The sequence below is a fragment of the Suncus etruscus genome, chromosome X (genome assembly GCF_024139225.1).
Source record: "Suncus etruscus isolate mSunEtr1 chromosome X, mSunEtr1.pri.cur, whole genome shotgun sequence".
NCBI lineage: Eukaryota > Metazoa > Chordata > Mammalia > Eulipotyphla > Soricidae > Suncus > Suncus etruscus.
Window position 1 is genome coordinate 53475242 of NC_064868.1, and position 19112 is coordinate 53494353.

General features: G+C 47.8%; 1 protein-coding gene across 1 annotated transcript; it reads left to right on the forward strand.

Moving 5' to 3' along the window:
- On the forward strand, positions 1-17267 carry SYP (synaptophysin). The gene is made up of 7 exons (XM_049767323.1): positions 1-81; positions 1223-1288; positions 2122-2246; positions 8249-8444; positions 9989-10180; positions 11217-11547; positions 15447-17267. The coding sequence occupies exons 1-6, from the start codon at positions 64-66 to the stop codon at positions 11541-11543; spliced, it is 924 nt and encodes a 307-aa protein (XP_049623280.1). The 5' UTR covers positions 1-63; the 3' UTR covers positions 11544-11547; positions 15447-17267.
- The last annotated feature ends 1845 nt before the right edge of the window (positions 17268-19112 follow it).

The following is a 19112-nucleotide window of genomic DNA, read 5'->3' on the forward strand; positions in this document are numbered from 1 at the left end:
AGCAGGCGCCTCCCACCACCACCACCACCCCGCCCCGCATTGCTGCTGCTGCTGCTGGCAGACATGGACGTGGTGAATCAGGTACGCATTCCAGCACCGCGGATAGAGCCCGCCGCTGGCCGGCCGCCCCTGCAGCGCTGCAGCGGCTAACCCTCTGTATGTAGGAGGTGGTAGCCAGGGTCCGGGTAGCGGAGGCCCCGCTTCTCGGGCTGGGGCGGGGGTCGACGGCAGCAGGGGGAAGGAAAAGGGAGGTGGGGAATAGATGCGCCCTTTGCCGCAGCGAAGGCCATCCTTCCTGCCGCAGCAGGCGCGGCTCGCAGCCCGATTTCTGGCTGCCACTGTGAAGAGAGACACAGGGGTCTTGGAAGTCGGGGAGCTGGGTAAACGGGAAGGGAGGGGAGAGTGGAACGAAGATGGGGGTGCTGCGGCGGAACTGGGAAATAGAGCGACAGAAGGTGTGGGGGCTAATGCGGGAGGGATGGCACCTGCCCCTCCCAAACAGAGCCGGTATACCCCAAGGGACGGCTATCCCTTCGACCTAAAAAGAGACGATCTGATTTTGCCTTTCCCAAACCCCTTCCACCGGAGCAGACCGGGAGCCATGCCCTAGCCCTCCCCCATCTTAGGCAGCCCAGACTCTCTCTCTGCCATGTCACTCTTCCTTAACAGCTCGGAACCTCACCTCCAGTGCCAACCCCTCTCCATCACCGTCACTGCAGACCCCCCCGCGCCATCTGACTCACCTTTCCTGCTGCAGACCCCCTCCCCCTAAGCAGCCCATCGCTTCCCATTATGACTCATCTTCACTTTCTTCGCCCACCTCGTGGATGTTCTCGCTTCTACCCCATCACCTTGGGCATTTGACTCACCTTTACTGTGTTCAACCTTCTCCCCCAACCTAAACAATGCAAACCATCAAATTTACCCTGCCCCTCACCCCTCTGACTCTGTCTCACCAGATCCCCAGATCTCCACTAGTTTATCCACATACTCGCGTGCCACACACACACACACACACACACACAGACACACACACACATATGAGTCTCCTGCCAGAGCTAGCTATGCCCACACCTTCCACAAAATGTCACTTTCTCCTTCTCACCCTCTCTCCACCAGTCACCCTGAGGTCACATGCCCTACCTATTCCCTGGGGTTATAGCTTGGGGAACTTGCCCCTCATCTCCATCTCCCCCAAGCCCACCATTTTTTTTCTCTTCAGTTGGTGGCTGGGGGTCAGTTCCGAGTGGTCAAGGAGCCCCTTGGCTTCGTGAAAGTGCTGCAATGGGTGAGTGTGGTCTGGTCTGTGGGGCAGGGGAGGTAAGATGGTGGAGTCTGGAAGAGCAAGGGTGGAGTAGGGGTAGGGATTGACGGATGGGAGGATACAAATGGAGGAAGTCCCTGGGAGTTGAATCCTCTGGGGGTTGCAGCCAGAGAATGGATGGGCTGTGATAAAGGGTACCTCTGTTGTGAAAGTAGAAGATTGGGATGGACCTGCCTCCTCTCCTGAGGTGAGAACGGATGTGTGTGGGGGTGGGGGTGGAGCCTAAAACTGGCTGGAAGGGGCTGGAAGGGAGGTGAAATGCCCAGCCAGAAAAATCGTTGAGGCAAAGAAAATGTGGACAGAGACAGGAATACAGAGAAACAATGAAATAGATGTGTGTGTGTGAGAGAGAGAGAGAGGAGAGAGAGAGAGAGAGAGAGAGAGAGAGAGGTAGAGAAAGAGAAAGAGAAAGAGGACAGAGACAGACAAATCAAAAGACAGACATTTCAAAAACCAAAATACACTATAAACAGAGACAGACACCCAGAGAAAAAAAGAAGCAGAGACATACAAGAAATCCAGAGCTAGCCAGAGAAAGACTGAGACGTACAAAGAGAGAAGACAGGGGTGAAAACATGGAACAGTAAAGACAGAGAAACACTGGAAGAAGAGACAGTCACACCCCTGTAATCATCTTGTCCTTGGACTTAGATGAGCCCTGATTAAGGATTGCAGGTGGGCGGGGGAACCCATCCATCTGCTGCTGCCTGTGCTGGACCCCAATCTGTCCAGAGGAGGGTACCTCCTCCCATGTACACATAGGCTCACCGTGGCCACCTGCATTCCTCCTACCCAAGGTCTTTGCCATCTTCGCCTTTGCCACATGTGGCAGTTACAGTGGGAAACTCCAGCTGAGCGTGGAGTGTGCCAACAAGACTGAGAGTGACCTCAACATCAAGGTGGAATTTGAATACCCTTTCAGGTGTGATACTACCCCAACCCTATCCCCTGAGGAATCCCAATAGAGCTGGGAGGGGGCGGCACCATCAATGCCCCTTCTACCCCCACCCCGTGGCTCTGGTCCAACCACCTCAGGAAACCATACCCATTTAGGCCAAAGCATAGGCTTGAAGTACCTACTCATGCCTGGCACTGATTTAGACTTCTAGAACATGTGGCGATTAAAACAGGGAAATTCAGTTGCCTCTGGCTATGTTATATGAAGGGGAGGGGGAAAAAGGAAAAAAATAAGATTCTAGGGGCAGGGAGATAAGCCACTTGCCAAACATGCATATGAGCCTGGTTTGTTCACCAGCACAATATAGGTTCCTCCAAGGGCTGCCAATAATTATTCTTGAAAACAGAGCCAGGAGTAAGTCCTGAGTACAGCCAGGTATGTCACTAAAACAAAAGATACATCAGCCCTCCTTCCTTATATATAATATATATATATAGCCTGGAGACAGACTCCTCCCAGTTTTTTTGGTTTCCAACAGAATCACATAACTGAATCATCTTGTTCTGCCTCATAAATGGACGGATGTAGAAATACACATTAATTATAAAAAGAATACATAAAACAAAAGATACAAAGCAAAATATACTTAAAGATATATAAAAATATATATCTAGACTTAACACAGTAAGTGCTTGATTGATGTTTCCAATATTTAATTTGTATCTGCTATGTACACTTTACTTTTTTTTTTGCTTTGAGGTCACACTCAGTGGTGATTAGTGGTTACTCATAGCTCTACACTCAGAAGTTATTCCTGGCAGACTCATGAAACCATATGGGCTGCCAGGGATGGAACCCAGGTTGGCCGCATGCAAGACAAGCTCTCTACCTCCTGTATTATCTCTCCGACCCCAATGCATATACTTTAAAAATAATAGAACCTATTTTATGCAAGGCAGTGCTCAAATGAATGGTGATATAGCAGTGCAAATACATACCAACAGCCATCCCCTCTAGGAGCCAACACTTAACAAATAAATTAAGAAATAGGATAATAGGGCCCGGTGAGATAGCATGGAGGTAGGGCATTTGCCTTGCATGCAAAAGGATGGTGGTTAGAATCCCGGCATCCCATATGGTCCCCCGAGCCTGCCAAGAGCAATTTCTGAGTGTAGAGCCAAGAGAACCCCTGAGTACAGCCGAATGTGACCCAAAAACCCAAAACAGGATTTTAGGGGTTGGAATGGTGGCACAAGTGGTAGGGCATCTGCCTTGCAAGAGCTAACCTAGGACAGACTGCGGTTCCATCCCCCAGCATCCCATATGGTTCCCAAAGCCAGGAGCAATTTCTGAGTGCATAGCCAGGAATAACCCCTGAGCATCAATGGGTGTGGCTCCAAAACAAAACAAAACAAAACAAGACAAAATAAAAAAAAGAGGATTATAGACAACTAGAAGAAATGTAAAGAAGGGAACTTCATGTAGCTTTTATGATTGAGAATAATGAGGAGATGATACCTAACAACACTCAATGATTAAACCCAATTGCACCGCTGGATTATTGGTTGAGCCCTTCCTGTGTGCCTGGCACCATGTGTGGTACTAGGTTCATGACAGTGAACTAGACAAGGTTGCTGCCTTCATGGAGATCCTTGCTTACTTCTTGGGATGGGGTGGAGGATGCAGAATCCCACAGGAACAATTTCAAGTGAGATTTCTGATTGTTTCTCTATTATCCAGACAAATTACATCACAGTTCAAGCACTCCATTCCCTTGTCTCTGTAAGAGAGGAAAATAATTTCCACTTCACAGGCTTCTGAGGAGCTTTTAGTGAATTGATTGTTGAAAAAGTCACACAGTCAGTGCTTCCTAGAATGTAAATTGTTTGGACCTGGTAGTACTCTAGGGATATTTCTGGCTCTGCACTCAGGAATTATTCTTGGTAGGTTTGGGGGAGGCATATGGGATGTCAGGGATCAAATCTAGGTTGGCTATATACAAGGCAAGTGTTTTACTTGCTGTACTATCACTTAGGACCCCCAAAATAACTTTTTTTAAAGTAAGTATAAGTGGATGGAGAGATAGTACAGTGGGTAAAGTACTTGCCTTGCATGTGGCCAACCCAGGTTCAATCTTTGGCATCTCATATGGGCCCCTGAGCCTGCCAGTAATGATTCCTGAGTGAGCAGCCAGGAGTAACCCGTGAACACTGCCACCACAGGTTGTAGCCCCCAAACAAAAAATAAATAAGTTTAAGGGATTCTAAAGTGAGAGCAGGGATAGAGTTGAAAATAGAGAGGTTAGAATACTAAGGGGAAAGTAGACTCAGGAGTTCCTTTAGGGTTAAGGGGGAAGAGAATGAAGTCTCAGGAGTGGGAATGGGGTGCAGATACCATCAATTCACAGACAAGAGAAGAAAGGGGAAAGAGAGGTAGTTTGCTGCTAGGTGTCTGCTCAGAGCAGCACCCCAAAATCTACTAAAACATCATCTCTTTTGGAGGCTGCCAGTCTTAGTATCTTGGGTTCAGAGGCTCTGCTCTTTAGGCAAAAATCTTTTAGGGAATGGGAATCTGTGTCCTAGGTCCTCCTAAACAACCCTCCCACTATTCAGATAGCACCTCCCCCAACCTTCATTTCCTCTTAGCATATACCCCCTCTACCCAACCAATTCACTAGAAAACTCCAAACTCAACTCCAAACTCCAGTTTTTAGTGGTTGCACTGCCTTGGGCAGTAACTTCATCTTCCCAAGCTCATCTGCAAAATAGGTATTATGGGGTGCCCTGGGGAACTGCAGTTGCAGGTGCAGGGGATGAGATAAAATTCTTAGGAGCTGACTGGAAGGCTAAGGCCCTTCCTTCCCTTTGTGTCCATTGCTACCGAAGAACACAGGCACTGTGTTCTCTCACTGCTTTCTATCTCTCAACTTGAGACCAGCGCTCTGGGACCCTTTTCCAGCTCCTTTCCACATGCACATTTTCTCTTTATGAACCACCAAAACACCTGAACCTCAGCTGATCCTTCCGCCCTTCTGTCCCTCTTTCTACTCCTATATTGTAGCTGTTGGACAGTGTAATTCTCCACATATTTCTTCTCAAAGACCAGAGGTGGCTGAGAACAAGAGTCCACACTATGTGGAGCAGAGTTTCCTAAGGTTATTTGACCAGCACCCCCTTTTCAGAAAAGATAATCACTCAGCACCCTGCTAGAAATTGCCCTTTTTGAGCTTGATAAATAATACAAAAGGTGGGCCGGGAAGGTGGTGCTAGAGGTAAGGTGTCTGCCTTGCAAGCGCTAGCGTAGGACGGACCTCGGTTCGATCCCCCGGTGTCCCATATGGTCCCCCCAAGCCAGAGGTGATTTCTGAGCGCATAGCCAGGAGTAACCCCTGAGCGTCAAACGGGTGTGGCCCAAAAACCAAAAAAAAAATAATAATACAAAAGGTAAGGCACTTGCCTTACACATGCCCAAACCTGGTTCAATCTGTGGTACCACATATGTCCCTCCAGCCTACCAAGAGTAAGCCCCAAACAGCCTGGTGCATCCCAAAACCGAAAAGAAAGAAATTGCCTTTTTTTTTTTTTGGTTTTTCAGGCCATACTCGTTTGATGCTCAGGAGTTACTCCTGGCTAAGCGCTCAGAAATTGCCCCTGGCTTGGGGGATCATATGGGATGCCGGGGGATCGAACCGTGGTTGCGATCTTTCCTTGGCTAGCACTTGCAAGGCAGACACCTTACCTCTAGCACCACCTCGCTGGCCCCGAAATTGCCGTTCTTTTTTTTTTATTTTTGGGCCACACCCGGTGGTGCTCAGGGGTTACTCCTGGCTGTCTGCTCAGAAATAGCTCCTGGCAGGCACGGGGACCATATGGGACACCGGGATTCGAACCAACCACCTTTGGTCCTGGATCAGCTGCTTGCAAGGCAAACACCGCTGTGCTATCTCTCCGGGCCCTGAAATTGCCATTCTTAAGGCAAGAAAGCAATTACTTATCAGGAATTGTGTATTAGCCTACTACTGTCCCCCCATAATTTCAGTGCCACCCTAGGAGGGGGACTTGTATCACCCACTTTGGTAGGCACTGTTTAAAGAGAACTTAAGTTTCAGATTCCAACTCTCCCATTCCCTCAAGAGCTGGGTGACTTCAAGCAAGTGAATGCACTTTATTCCACTGGTTCCCCATCTCTTTATAATTTATTTTATAAATATCTCATCAACACCTACCAAATGCAGTTCTGTCCCAGGCTCGAAGGATATAGCTCTAAGCACAAAAACAACTTAATGGTCAAAAGGAAAATGCAACTTTTGAAACCGGATGAACCAGACAAAAAGGAGCAAATAGGGGCCAGAGAGATGTTCAGTGCAAGAGCACATACTTTGCATGCAAGAGGACTAGGTTCTATTATTGGCTCCTCATGGTCCCTCATGCACTGCTGGGAGTGAACCCCAAGCTGGGAGTAGTCCTCCAAAAAGCTAGATGTGGACTAAATAACCCCCACCAAATGGAGCAAGGAAAGGAATATAAGAGTGCTAAGAATGAGGTCGGAGCGGTGACGAACGTCATAAGGCATCTTCCTTGCCTGAGCTAATCTAGTTCCCCAGGCCAGGAGCGATTTCTGAGTGCATAGCCAGGAGTAACCTCTGAGCCTCACTGGATGTGCCCCCCCCCAAAAAAAAGAGTGCTAAGAAGAAGGGCCAAGCAATTATACAGTGGGTAGGGTGCTGGCCTTGCACACATCTGAATTAAATTCAATTTCCAGTACCAAATAGACTCCCCTGAGCACCACTAAGAATAATTTCTCAGTGCAGAGTCAGGAGTAAGCCCTGAAAAGCATTGGGTGTGACCAAAAAAAGTGCTGGGAGAGAATGATTCTGTTTAATCTATTTTAATTTAATTGGGGGGTCACTGGGACTGGGGATATCATACAGCAGATAGGGTGCTAGCCTTGCATGCAACCAGCAATTTATTCAGTCCTCAGTACCTCATCTGTTCATCTGAGACACACCAGTAGTGATCCTGTGTGCACAGTCAGGAATTAAGCTGGATTACTGCTGCTGCTGCTGCTGTTGCTGCTACAACTATGGCTATAATAATAATAATAATAATAATAATAATAATAATAATAATAATAATAATAATAATAATAATTTGTGTTAGGCCAGAGCGATAGCACAACAGATAGGGCATTTGCCTTGCATGTGGCTGACCGGGTTCAATCTCCAGCATTTCACATGGTCCCCCGAGCATGACAGGAGTGATTTCTGAGTACAGAGTCAGGAGTAACCCCTGAGTGCTGCCAGGTGTGAGCCCCCCAAAAAAATTATGCACTCAGCTTATTGAACTCTCTTCTGCCCTCAATTTCACTTTAAACTATGATGTCATGGGCCAGAGCAACTATACTACAGGCAAAGCACTTGCCTTGCACGTGGCTGACCAGGGTTTGGTCCCCCGAGCCTGCCAGAAGTGATTTCTGAGCACAGAGCCAGGAGTAACCCCTGAACACCACCGGGTGTGACCCAAAAACAAAAACAGAAAAAAGGAATAAGTCATAAATATTGAGCACTACCAGGTATGGCTCCCAAAACTTAAATAAATTAAATTAAATAAACAGAAATGTCAGAGAAGGCCTCACTGAAAAGATTCCTACGGCAAAAGCTTCAAGGTGATAGAGTAGGAAAAGTATTCCGTTGTAAAGATCCTGAAGTGAGATGGTGACTGACTCTACAAACAAACCAAGAAATCAAAATAGGGCTGATGAGATAGTGTAGCCCCAAAACCAAAAAGCAAAGCCAAGAGAGGTCCAAGGGCCAGAAGGAGGTGAGAGGATGAGAAATGAAGGTCTGTCAACAGAACACTGCTGCAAGCAATCATTGAATCAGTATGGGGACACACTAGGTTCTCTATAAATGGGTATGGCTTCCTCTTCCAGGGTTCTTGAGGGGTCTCAGAATCTTGGGGGCCCATAACTAGACAGAGGGAAAGGTACTGTAGACTCTGGGCCACACCTACTTCCTTTCTCTACAGACTGCACCAAGTGTACTTTGATGCACCCAACTGCCGAGGAGGCACTACCAAAGTCTTCCTGGTAGGCGACTACTCATCATCAGCAGAATTCTTTGTCACCGTGGCTGTGTTTGCTTTCCTTTACTCCATGGGGGCTCTGGCCACCTACATCTTTCTGCAGAACAAGTACCGAGAGAACAACAAAGGGCCTATGATGGTGAGCACCCTTCCCAAACTTGATTCATGCATGAAGCTACCAGCCTGATAGAACATTTCCATCAGCTACAACGGGCCCTAGGGCCCCTACCAGCCCCTCTCCTGGGAAGCTCTGTTTCCTCTCCCTATTGTTCAGCTTTGCATGTAGGATCCTGCATTTCCATAAATACAATTAGTATGATTGCATGTGTGCAAGAGGCCCCAGAACCTTGGAAATCCTTTCTTGTCCCTCAACCATACCCAAATCCCAGTCAAAAGACAGTGCAGTGAATAGGGTACTTGCCTTACAGGCAACTGACCTGGGTTTGATTCCTGACACTACATAGGATCTCCTGAACCTTCAAGAAGTGATTTCTTAGTGTAGAGCCAGGAATATGTCCTGAGCATTGCCAGATGTGGCCCATCTCCCCCTAACCAAATCCCTAAGTTCTAGCCAGGACTTTGCCATAACAATCCCACATTGCTGCTGCTGCTATGAGCAACAGGGACACCAAATCAGACCCTAACATTTTCAGTCAGACCCAGATAAGCCTATAGATGGAAACCTAACGCCAAAGAGCAGATCAAAGAAAGGAGATCATGGATTGAGTGGGCTCATCATGTTTGTCCTCAGGCCACACAGATTCTCCTTTATTCCTACACAGCTGAACTTGTAATCCCCTGTCCCAGACATGAAATGACACACATTTCCACATTCATTCAGAGGAAAGCAAAGACATGTTGCTTTTCACAAATTCAAACATACCCACTCACAGAATTGGCCACACCTACACTTACAAATCACAATCACAATCCCATATCCTCTCTGTCCTGTCACATACACAAGCCCAAAAGAAGGGGACACATGAAAGTGTGAGGGGCTTTGAAATGGTAGTTGAAAAGTTAGGAGCTAGTGCTGGAGAGATAGAATAGCGAGTAGGGCACTTGCCTTGTGTGTGGCTGGCCTGGGTTTGATCCTTGGCACCCCATAAGGTCCCTGACTTGCCAGGAGTGATCTCAGAGCATGGAGTCAGGATTAATTCATGAGCACCATTGGATTTTTTGGTCAAAAATTCAAAGAAGAAAAGGAGAAGTTAGGGGAAGGGAGCAGAGAGATACTACAGAGTTAAGGCACTTGCCTCGGACGTGGCTGAGCCAGGTTCAAGCTTTGGCACTGCATATGGTCCCCTGAGCCCTTCCAGGAGCGATCTCTAAACACAGAGCCAAGGAGTAAGCCCTGGGCACCAATGTATATGGCCCAAACACCCAAAGAAACAAGAAAAGAAAAGGTAGGGGAGGTTTGGGAGATAGCTTAATGGTCTGGAGTACAAGCCTTGCATATGGGAAACCTAATTAAAACCCCAGCATTGCATAGTTCCCTGACTAACAGGGATTAGCCCCTGAACATTGCTGTCTATGGCCCCAGAACCACAAAAGAAAAAATATTAGGGGCGACTTAGACTCTTCTGGAGCCCTCTGTCACGAAAGGCAGTAGTCTGAGGAGTCCCACATCCCAGCAAGAAGCAGCTTTCATGGTGCCATTGTCTTGTTCTCTGCCTGCCCTAGGACTTCCTGGCCACAGCTGTGTTCGCCTTCATGTGGCTGGTTAGCTCATCAGCATGGGCCAAGGGGTTGTCAGATGTGAAGATGGCCACTGATCCAGAGAACATTATCAAGGAGATGGTTATCTGCCGCCAGGCAGGGACTACCTGCAAGGAGCTGAGGGACCCTGTGACCTCTGGCCTCAACACCTCAGTGGTAAGCCCTGGGAAGTGGTTGGGTTGCTAGGCCAGCTGCGGAAGGGGGCTTGAAAATATACAATCTAGTGTGAGCAGTGATGGAGGAATAGAATGCGAAGAGAAATCAGAGGGAAACTCAGAGGGCTCTTTAGAGAAGGCATGCTGACAACAGACTCTTGAAGGATGAAGTAGCACTGCGACAACATACACTGCCCCAAGAGGAGAAGGTGAGAAATGCTGTTCAGTTCGTTTTTGGAGAGGTGCAGGCTCCGGAATCCTTGGCAACTAATTCAGTATCCTAGGTGCTTCAGTTTCCCTTTGTACATAACGAAGTGACTCCCCCTACTGGCCAAGTCAGACTGACCTCAAATCTCCCCTCAGCTTCCTAAAACCTAGTACCTTAACTTCTTAGGTCTATTGAAGTGTGTAAATTGAAAACCAATAGGGGGCCGGCGAGGTGGCGCTAGAGGTAAGGTGTCTGCCTTGCAAGCTCTAGCCAAGGAAGGACCGCGGTTCGATCCCCTGGCGTCCCATATGGTCCCCCCAAGCCAGGGACGATTTCTGAGCGCTTAGCCAGGAGTAATCCCTGAGCATCAAACGGTGTGGCCCGAAAAAAAAAAGAAAGAAATTTACATTTGTGGGGCCAGAGATATAGCACAGCAGCATTTGCCTTGCAAGCAGCTGATCCAGGACCTAAGGTGGTTGGTTCGAATCCCGGCGTCCCATATGGTCCCCTGTGCCTGCCAGGAGCTATTTCTTAGCAGATAGCCACAGATAGCCAGGAGTAATCTATGTATAATATATATAATATATAATGTATAATCTGCATATTGCATATATATCATAGAAAATAAACATTCTGGGAATTCCAACACTCCTCACCAGTTCCCTTGGCCCCAAGGTGATGTTTCAGTCCTGCATGTTCATAAGCAGGGGCTCAGAGGGTAAGGAGTTCGGAATCCCCCAAGCTCGGGGAAATATGCATCCAGTGTTCCTCCGGTGGAACATAAGGGCAACGGGTACGGAACAGGCACCCAGGCTTTGTCTCCCCGCAGGTGTTCGGCTTCCTGAACCTCGTGCTCTGGGTGGGCAACCTGTGGTTCGTGTTCAAGGAGACAGGCTGGGCTGCCCCATTCCTGCGCGCACCTCCCAGTGCCCCTGAAAAGCAACCTGCGCCTGGGGATGCCTACGAAGAGGCGGGCTACGGGCAAGGCCCTGGTGGGTATGGGCCCCAGGACTCCTACGGGCCCCAGGGCGGCTACCAGCCCGACTACGGGCAGTCTGCAGCTGGCAGTGGCGGTGGCTACAGGCCTCAGGGAGACTATGGGCAGCAGGGCTACGGTCCTCAAGGAGCGCCCACCTCCTTCTCCAATCAGATGTAGTCAGGTGAGTGACGGGCAGGCGGTGCACCAACAAGGGTGAAATAAAAGAGGGAGGGATGACCTATAAACCAATAAGCATCCGGATAAAATGGCAAGCAGGGAGCAGGACAAACTAAAGTTGGGAGTTTGAAGGACAATAGGTAGGCGGAGCTACAAGAAAGGGGAAACAAGCCAATGAATGAAGAGCTGGAGTGCTCAAAGATGGGCAGAATAAAGAGCCACTAGGAGAGATGTTAACTTGCAGCTCTGGAAAATAAGGGGGGAGAAGCTGGCAGAGAAACCAATAAAAAGGGATTAGCAGCAAAAAGGGGGGGGCACTATTTGGAGAACTTCCCTAGTGAAGTACGTGCTGAGTGGAGCATTAGAGCCACAAAAAAGGAGAGGAGATGGATCTTAGATGTGCTTGATTAGCTCGTAAAGTATGATACTACTAACAGGTGGTGAGGGTAAATGGGCTTATGTCAAGCTCTGCAAAACAGATGAAGTGCCAGATCTGCCGCCTTTTCCCACCTCTTAAGATAGAGAGGGAGTGTGTGAAATTTCTGCCTAGGAAGAGAGGTGGGGCTGAAGCACTGCCCAGGCTTACTGGCCTGGAAGAGACATGAGAAGTGAGGGATCTCAGCACCACATATGTCTCCCTGAGCACAATGTCTGTAGTAAGCCATGAGCACAAGCGGGTACAACAGATAGGGTGCTTGCCTTGCACACAGTCTATCTGAATTCAATCTTCATTCCTAAGTGTAGAGCCAGTAAAAGCCCCTGAACACTGACAGGTGTAATCCAAAAACTGAGAGGAAGAGAGTGAAATTTTCCTTCTTATCTGATGGGGACTCAGATACGACTAGAAAAGAGGTAGATATCTATAGAGGGAGCAAAAACGACAAGGCGACAACATATGGATAGAGAGAGGTTTTGGCTCTTGGCCAGAATAGAAAGTGCAGAGAGGAGTTACTTAGGTATCTCATCGAATTCAAAACAATGTATCACCACCAATTGTTGGCTGTACCTTCAGAAATATACAGGCATCATCCTTTTTACCTAGTCTCCCCTGGGCCTCTTTATTCTTTCAAATTGCCATTCCCATTCTGCTCTGGGGGGATCCTCTTAAACCCTAAATTAGCTCATAGCCCTTCTGGTACTCATGAACTCTGATCAGAATCAAAGTCCATGTTTTTAGCCCTGGAGAAAGTAAAGCAAGAAGGGTGCTTGTCTTGCACGCAGCTCATAGATCCCTTAATCCCCACCAAGAGTGATCCCCTGAGCACAGAGTCAGGAATAAACCCTGCGCCTCAGACCTAATTGGGATTGGCCTCGTTCAGGGCCAGTGCTTTAACCTGTGTATTATCTCTTTGGACCCAATACATCTCTCTTAACATTAGTAGTCATGCTCCAAGTGACAATGTGGATACGGCCCACAAGGTCATATGTAATCTAACCATACTCCACACATCTTGGACCACTCACCTCCTATCATTTCCCAGAGATCACTTTTCTCCAGCCATACTGACCACCTCCAAGGCCAAGTCTAGTCCAACCTCAGACCTTGCCCCTGGTTTCCCCCCTAAAATATTGCTCCCCTTCCCTTCTCATACACTCTGATACCCTGTGATAACCTTTTCTAGAAAGCTCATTTTTATCATTTTACTTAGTGGGTGTTCCTAACTACATTGTCTAAAACAAGTCCTCTTCCTTAAGTCTCTCATAGTATCTGGTGCTTTTCTTGTCACAGTCTGTAATTTTTATTTTCTATGTTTATTGACTGCCTCTTCTACTACATTTAGGAGATATGATCAAGACTCATTCATGTGTGTACATATCACTTAAAGCATGACTACTAATGTTAAGAGACATTGGGTCCAAAGAGATAATATACAGGTTAAGGCACTTGCCTTGCACAAAGCCAATCCCAGTTAGGTCCACGACAGTAGATATGGTCCTCAGAGTGCTGCTGGGCAGCTGTTGAGCAGGAGCCAGGAGTAGCCCAGAGCACTATGAGGTATAGTTTCCCCAAACAAAATTTTTTGTTTTGGGGCCACACTCAGCGGTGCTCAGGAGTTTCTACTGGCGCTGTGCTCAGGAATTACTCCTAGTAGGCTCAGGGTCCATATGAGATACTATAGATCGAACCTGGGTTGGCCATGTGCAAGGCAAATGCCCTTCCCACTGTGCTATCACTCCAATCCCCAGCCCCCAAACAATTCTTTGAAACCTTAAATTTTTTTAATTTTAAAATTTTCTCTGAGAGCCAGAGATAGTACAGGGGTTAAGGGGGCAGGTTAAAGTGCTTTCCTTGCATGGGACCAGCTAACCCCAATTTCTTGCCTAGCACTGCATGGTCCCCCAAGCACTCCAGAGAGAGACTCAATGAATAGAGATGGGGCTAGGAGTAGTTCCCAAGCACTGCTAGTTATGGCCAAGCTCTCACCTCCCCTCAAAATAGAGAAAACATTTCCTTGTCTAAAATAAGTCCTCGGGGCTGGAGCAATAGCACAGCAGTAAGGCCTTTGCCTTGCACGCAGGCAACAAGGACAGACCCCAGTTCAAATCCTGGCATCCCATATGGTCCCCCAAACCTGCCAGGAGCGACTTCTGAGTTCAGAGCCAGGAGTAACCCCTGAGCGCCACTGAGTATGACCCAAAAACCAAAAAAGAAATAATAATATAAAATAAAATAAGTTCTCTTGGGGCCGGTGAGGTGGCGCTAGAGGTAAGGTGTCTGCCTTGCAAGCGCTAGCCAAGGAAGGACCACGGTTCGATCCCCCGGCATCCCATATGGTCCCCCCAAGCCAGGGGCAGTTTCTGAGCACTTAGCCAGGAGTAACCCCTGAGCATCAAATGGGTGTGGCCCAAAAAAACAAAAAACAAAAAAAAAGTTCTCTTAAGGGCTAAAGCAATAGTGAAGTGCATAGGGCACTTGCCTTGCAATCGCCAACCCAGGTTCAATCTCTGAAACCCCATATGATCCCCCAAGCCCCACCAGATGTTGTTTCTGAGCACAGAGCCAGGAGTAACCCCTGAACACCGCCTTGTGTGGCCCAAAACCTAAATAAATAAATAAATAAAAGGTCCTGTTATTTTACAACAGCATAATATAAAACAATATAGAATACTCTTAAGTTTATTCTTTGTTCAAAATCTTCCCATGACTTAGTCCACATCCAGAATCCAAGCTAAATTCCTCACAACCTAACCCACAAGATACTAGGTGACCCCCTTAACCTACCTTCTGACCGCCCCCCCCCCCATTGCCTCTCATTTGCTCACTTTACTTGGTCCCCACTGACTTGGTAATTCTGTCCAAGTAGACATAGCCCCATTCTTGCCTTCTGCACTGGCTGCTTCCACTGCCTCGAATGCTCTCTCCTACACCACAACATTGATCTTTCTGGTCCGTGTGCTCATCTCCTGAAGCCTTTATGCCAGTGTCACTTTCTCCAATAAAGTAATCTCTGACTACCCTACTTACCCACCTACAATATTTCTCATTCATCACCCCAGCCATACTTTGGGCCAAGGGGTATCCATTTCACTTCTTATCCTTTCACATACTACCAGCTAACTCACTTTAACATCCTATTCCTTGTTTCAAGTTCCTTGTTCCCACACTATACCAAGAAATGGATCTTTCTTTAGCTTCGTTGAATTGATCACTGACTACTAGCACAGCACCTAATAATTGACTTTATTGGTTAAGAGAAGAGAGAACCCTAAGTTTTTTACATGGTATCTACTGCAGGAGGGAGATGTAGGGGAAGCTAGAATAAGCTGACTCAGGACTGTGAGTGAAGGAAGAAGGAAAACAATATATGCCAAGCAGAGCCTGACTGGAAGCCTAGGTCCTGGTTCCTATGGGGACCACATGGGTCTGGATCCCCCTCTCCTTTCTGTCTTTTGTCTCCACAGGACAATTCAGCCCTGGAGGACCCCATGGGTAGGCAAGAGCTCAGGAGAAGGCCTGCCCTCCCTTCTTACCCCTATACCCTAGGTCTCTATCCCTCAAGCCAGGAGGTCCTTAACTGTGTTTGCTGTTTATATATAAGATATATAAATATCTATTTATCTGTCTCCACCCTGCTCCCACTCCATTCCCTTCATGCATTAAGAATTGATCTTGTGTGAAACCCTCTCTTCTTATCCCTAACTTTTCCCTTTCACTCTCTGGCCCCTCTCTGTTCCCTGGCCCTGAGTCCTGAGATTGGGAGACTGAAAGAGTTACATGGAGGGAACAGACCTGAGGTATGTGAGGGAAGGCCTGGCTTGAGACTCTACATCCTTCAAACTCTAGCCTTGATTCTTGCAATGCCTAAACAGGGGCCATGAGAAGGAATTTAACTCTGAAATGCAAAGAAAGGCAAAGATTGAGAGTCTTGAGACCCAAGGTAATCTTGGAAGTAGAGGGAACTAGTGATAGAGTGGGCTGGGCTCTGGACATAGTGGAGTTAGAGTTTAATGAAATGGAGGTGCCCTGGAGCATTCTTGAATAGGAGACTCAGGATCTGATTCTAAGAGGGGGTAGTTGAATGAAATAGTAATTGGGCCTCAGAGAATGGGGCTCTCTGGAAGAGTTGTAACTTGGGGCCTGGTCATATGGTTCAGAAGGAGACTGAAGCTTGGTTCTAGATGTGGTAGGGCTTGAATTAGGCTGTGGGTGAGGTTTTTTAGTGAGGACCAAAGTGAATAGGGACCAGCATCTATGAAACGGGTGTGGCTTGGAATCTTTGGAGAATTGAGTTTGATTTGCAAGCAGGACCATTTTCAAACCGATCAAGTTTGGCTAAGGTTGTAGTCAGGGTTCTAGATGGGGTAGGGCTCAGCAAGGGAATGCCCATGACCTTCTCAGATGGGGTAATTCATCCTGCATGAAATCCGGAAGAGGGGCTGGAATGAATAGGGTAATTGCCTTGCATGCAGCTAACCTGGGTTCTATCCCCGGCATCCCATATAGTCCCCTGAGCACCAACAAGAGTGATTTCCTGAGTGAAGAGCTAGGAGTAAGCTAGAAGTACTGCCAGGTGTGGTCCCCCAAAAATGAGAAAAAGAAATCCTGAAGAAAATGTTTTAAAGAGGGCAGGTCTGTGTCAGGGAGGTGGTCAAAGAGGCGGTGATGTGTTTTACAGGCAAGAGTGCCAGGTTTGATCCCTATCACTTAATGGTTCCCTGTGCACCTCCAAGTGGGGCTTCCTCTGTCCCAATTCAAGGTGGTGGATTTGGTAGTGGGGGTGAAAAGACTCAGAAGTTTCAGGATGGATTTGATTGTGATTGAGTTCATCTCAGTGCTGGCTGAACCTGGGACTAAGTTAGCCCAGAAAGAGCCCAGAGGCATGGCTTTGAATATTAGGGCTAGGGTCCAGAGACAAGAACAACCCACACATGCCCTTGCCCACTTCAGAGACAGGACAGCTTAATTCATTAGAGGACAGAGCAACAGATCTAGGGAGAGCCTGCCCACCCCTCTCCTTCTTTCCTTGCCTCCTCCCTTACTTCTGTATCCCCAGCCCAGTTCTGGGGTATTTGGAAGTCCCTCTCCTGCACCACCCTCTGCTATGTCTGTGACGTTGGTAGTGCCAGTGATCGTGCGTTGCCATTTTGTCTGGCTGTAGCCCCTCCCCTCTCTCCAGACCTCCACCTTTCCCTGTGCCCTTCAGTATTGTTTGAAAATACCCTTCCCCTGGAAGAACAAATCTGATCAATTCTCCTTCCCAAAATAAACTTCTCAACCACCTAGTCCACTTGGTTTTGACTTCTTTATGTGTCTTCTTTTTGTTTGTTATGGGGGCCAATGTGTCTTCTTTGGGGTGAGTGTGAAGGGGACAGTAAAAGAAAGCCACAGAAATCTTGGCCCTTTATCTGGAGAGATAGGACTATGAGTAAGGTGTGTTTGCCTTGCATGTGCCTAGCCCTAATTTGATCCCTGGTCCTCTGAGTTCCTCAAGTATTAATCCCTCAACACAGAGCCAGGAGTAAGCCCTGAGCACAGCTGGGTGTGGCACAAAAATGGAAGAAACTCAGCCTTCCTATTTGCCACCATTTAAGCAACCCACATTTTTTTTGGTTTTTGGGTCACACCCGGCGGTGCTCAGGGGTTACTCCTTGCTGTCTGCTCAGAAATAGCTCCTGGCAGACACGGCGGACCATATGGAACACCAGGATTCGAACCAACCACCTTTGGTCCAGGATCGGCTGCTTGCAAGGCAAACGCCGCTGTGCTATCTCTCCGGGCCCGCAACCCACATTTTTAAGTTCTCCAGAAGTGTTTTGCTGACTGAGGAAGCCTCTGGGGGCCTCCCCTGTGGATCATTCCAAAGTAAAGCCAGTTTATCCCTGCCCAATTGCCCTAATGAATACCCTCTTTTTAGGGTTCAGTTCTAATTCTGGTCCCTTACCCATGCCCTTTCCCAGTCCTGTGACCTTCTACATCTCACCCTCCTCAAATCCCCAAAGAGTCCAAATAGGACCTGCATATTACACTGGGAACCTTCCCTCTACCACCTCTCCTGGATTCTGGAATTCTTCAGACTGGCTGTCTCCATTTCTTTCTCCCTCAACAGGAGAACAAGAAGGCCAGGTAGGAAGCTGTTCACTCATTCATTCCTTCCCCTTCTAGTTTGTTTTTGCTTGTTAGTTTGGAGGCTACACTCGACGGTACTCAGGGGTTACTCCTAGTTCTGCACTCAGGAATTGCTCATGGCTGGCTTGGGGGACCATGTAGGATGCCAGGAATGGAAAACCAGTCGACAATGTAAAGCAAACACCCTACCCGCTGTACAAGCACTCCAGCCCTCATTCTTTCCCTTACAGACCTTCCTTCTGAAGCCAGGAGGGGCTGAAAGTGACAATAACCTAAGTAATGGGGCTGAGTAGATGAAGGCTGAGGTGCCCATGATGACTTGTCTGAGGGCCAGCAGTGCCTAATTAGAGTCCCAGACAAGCAGGCACCCAGATACTGACTTGCAGCTAGAACCTCATCTCCCAGGCCGGAGGCACAACAAAGCCTGAGAGCACATGGCAGAAACTTGCCACTCTCGGAATGATTTGGGGGAAAAAAAGAGATTTTGAACCAGAGAGAGAAAAATGAAAGCAGGAAACGGATTTCCGTTCTTAAGGAATGAGTAACAAAGACAGCCAGGCTGAATGGGAAGGAAACAGGGAGGCAGAAACCTGTAACTTGGAACCTGGCCAGTGACCTTAATTTTCTTGCCAGAAATCTTGAATAATTCTAGTTCTAAGAGAGATGCTAGAGGGGAGGAGGGTTATGGTCTAGCTCTCTGATGAGTAAGGTAGCACTTTAACTGAGCTAGCTTTGTATTTAGGGACCGCCCTCACAAGAGCTCCTTAGGGTATCACACTGTTGCAGCTGGAGGATAGCACAGTGGGGCGATTGCCTTGCACACAGCCAACCTAGGTTCAATCTCAGGCATCCCATATTGTCCCCCAAGCCTACTAAGTGCTATTTCTGAGCACAGAGCCAAGTGTAATGCTCGAGTACTGCCGGCTGTGGCCCAAAGACAAAAGAGTAAAAAAAAGAATATCACACTGTGGTGGAAGTTGAGGCAACTTGAATTAGCTTCC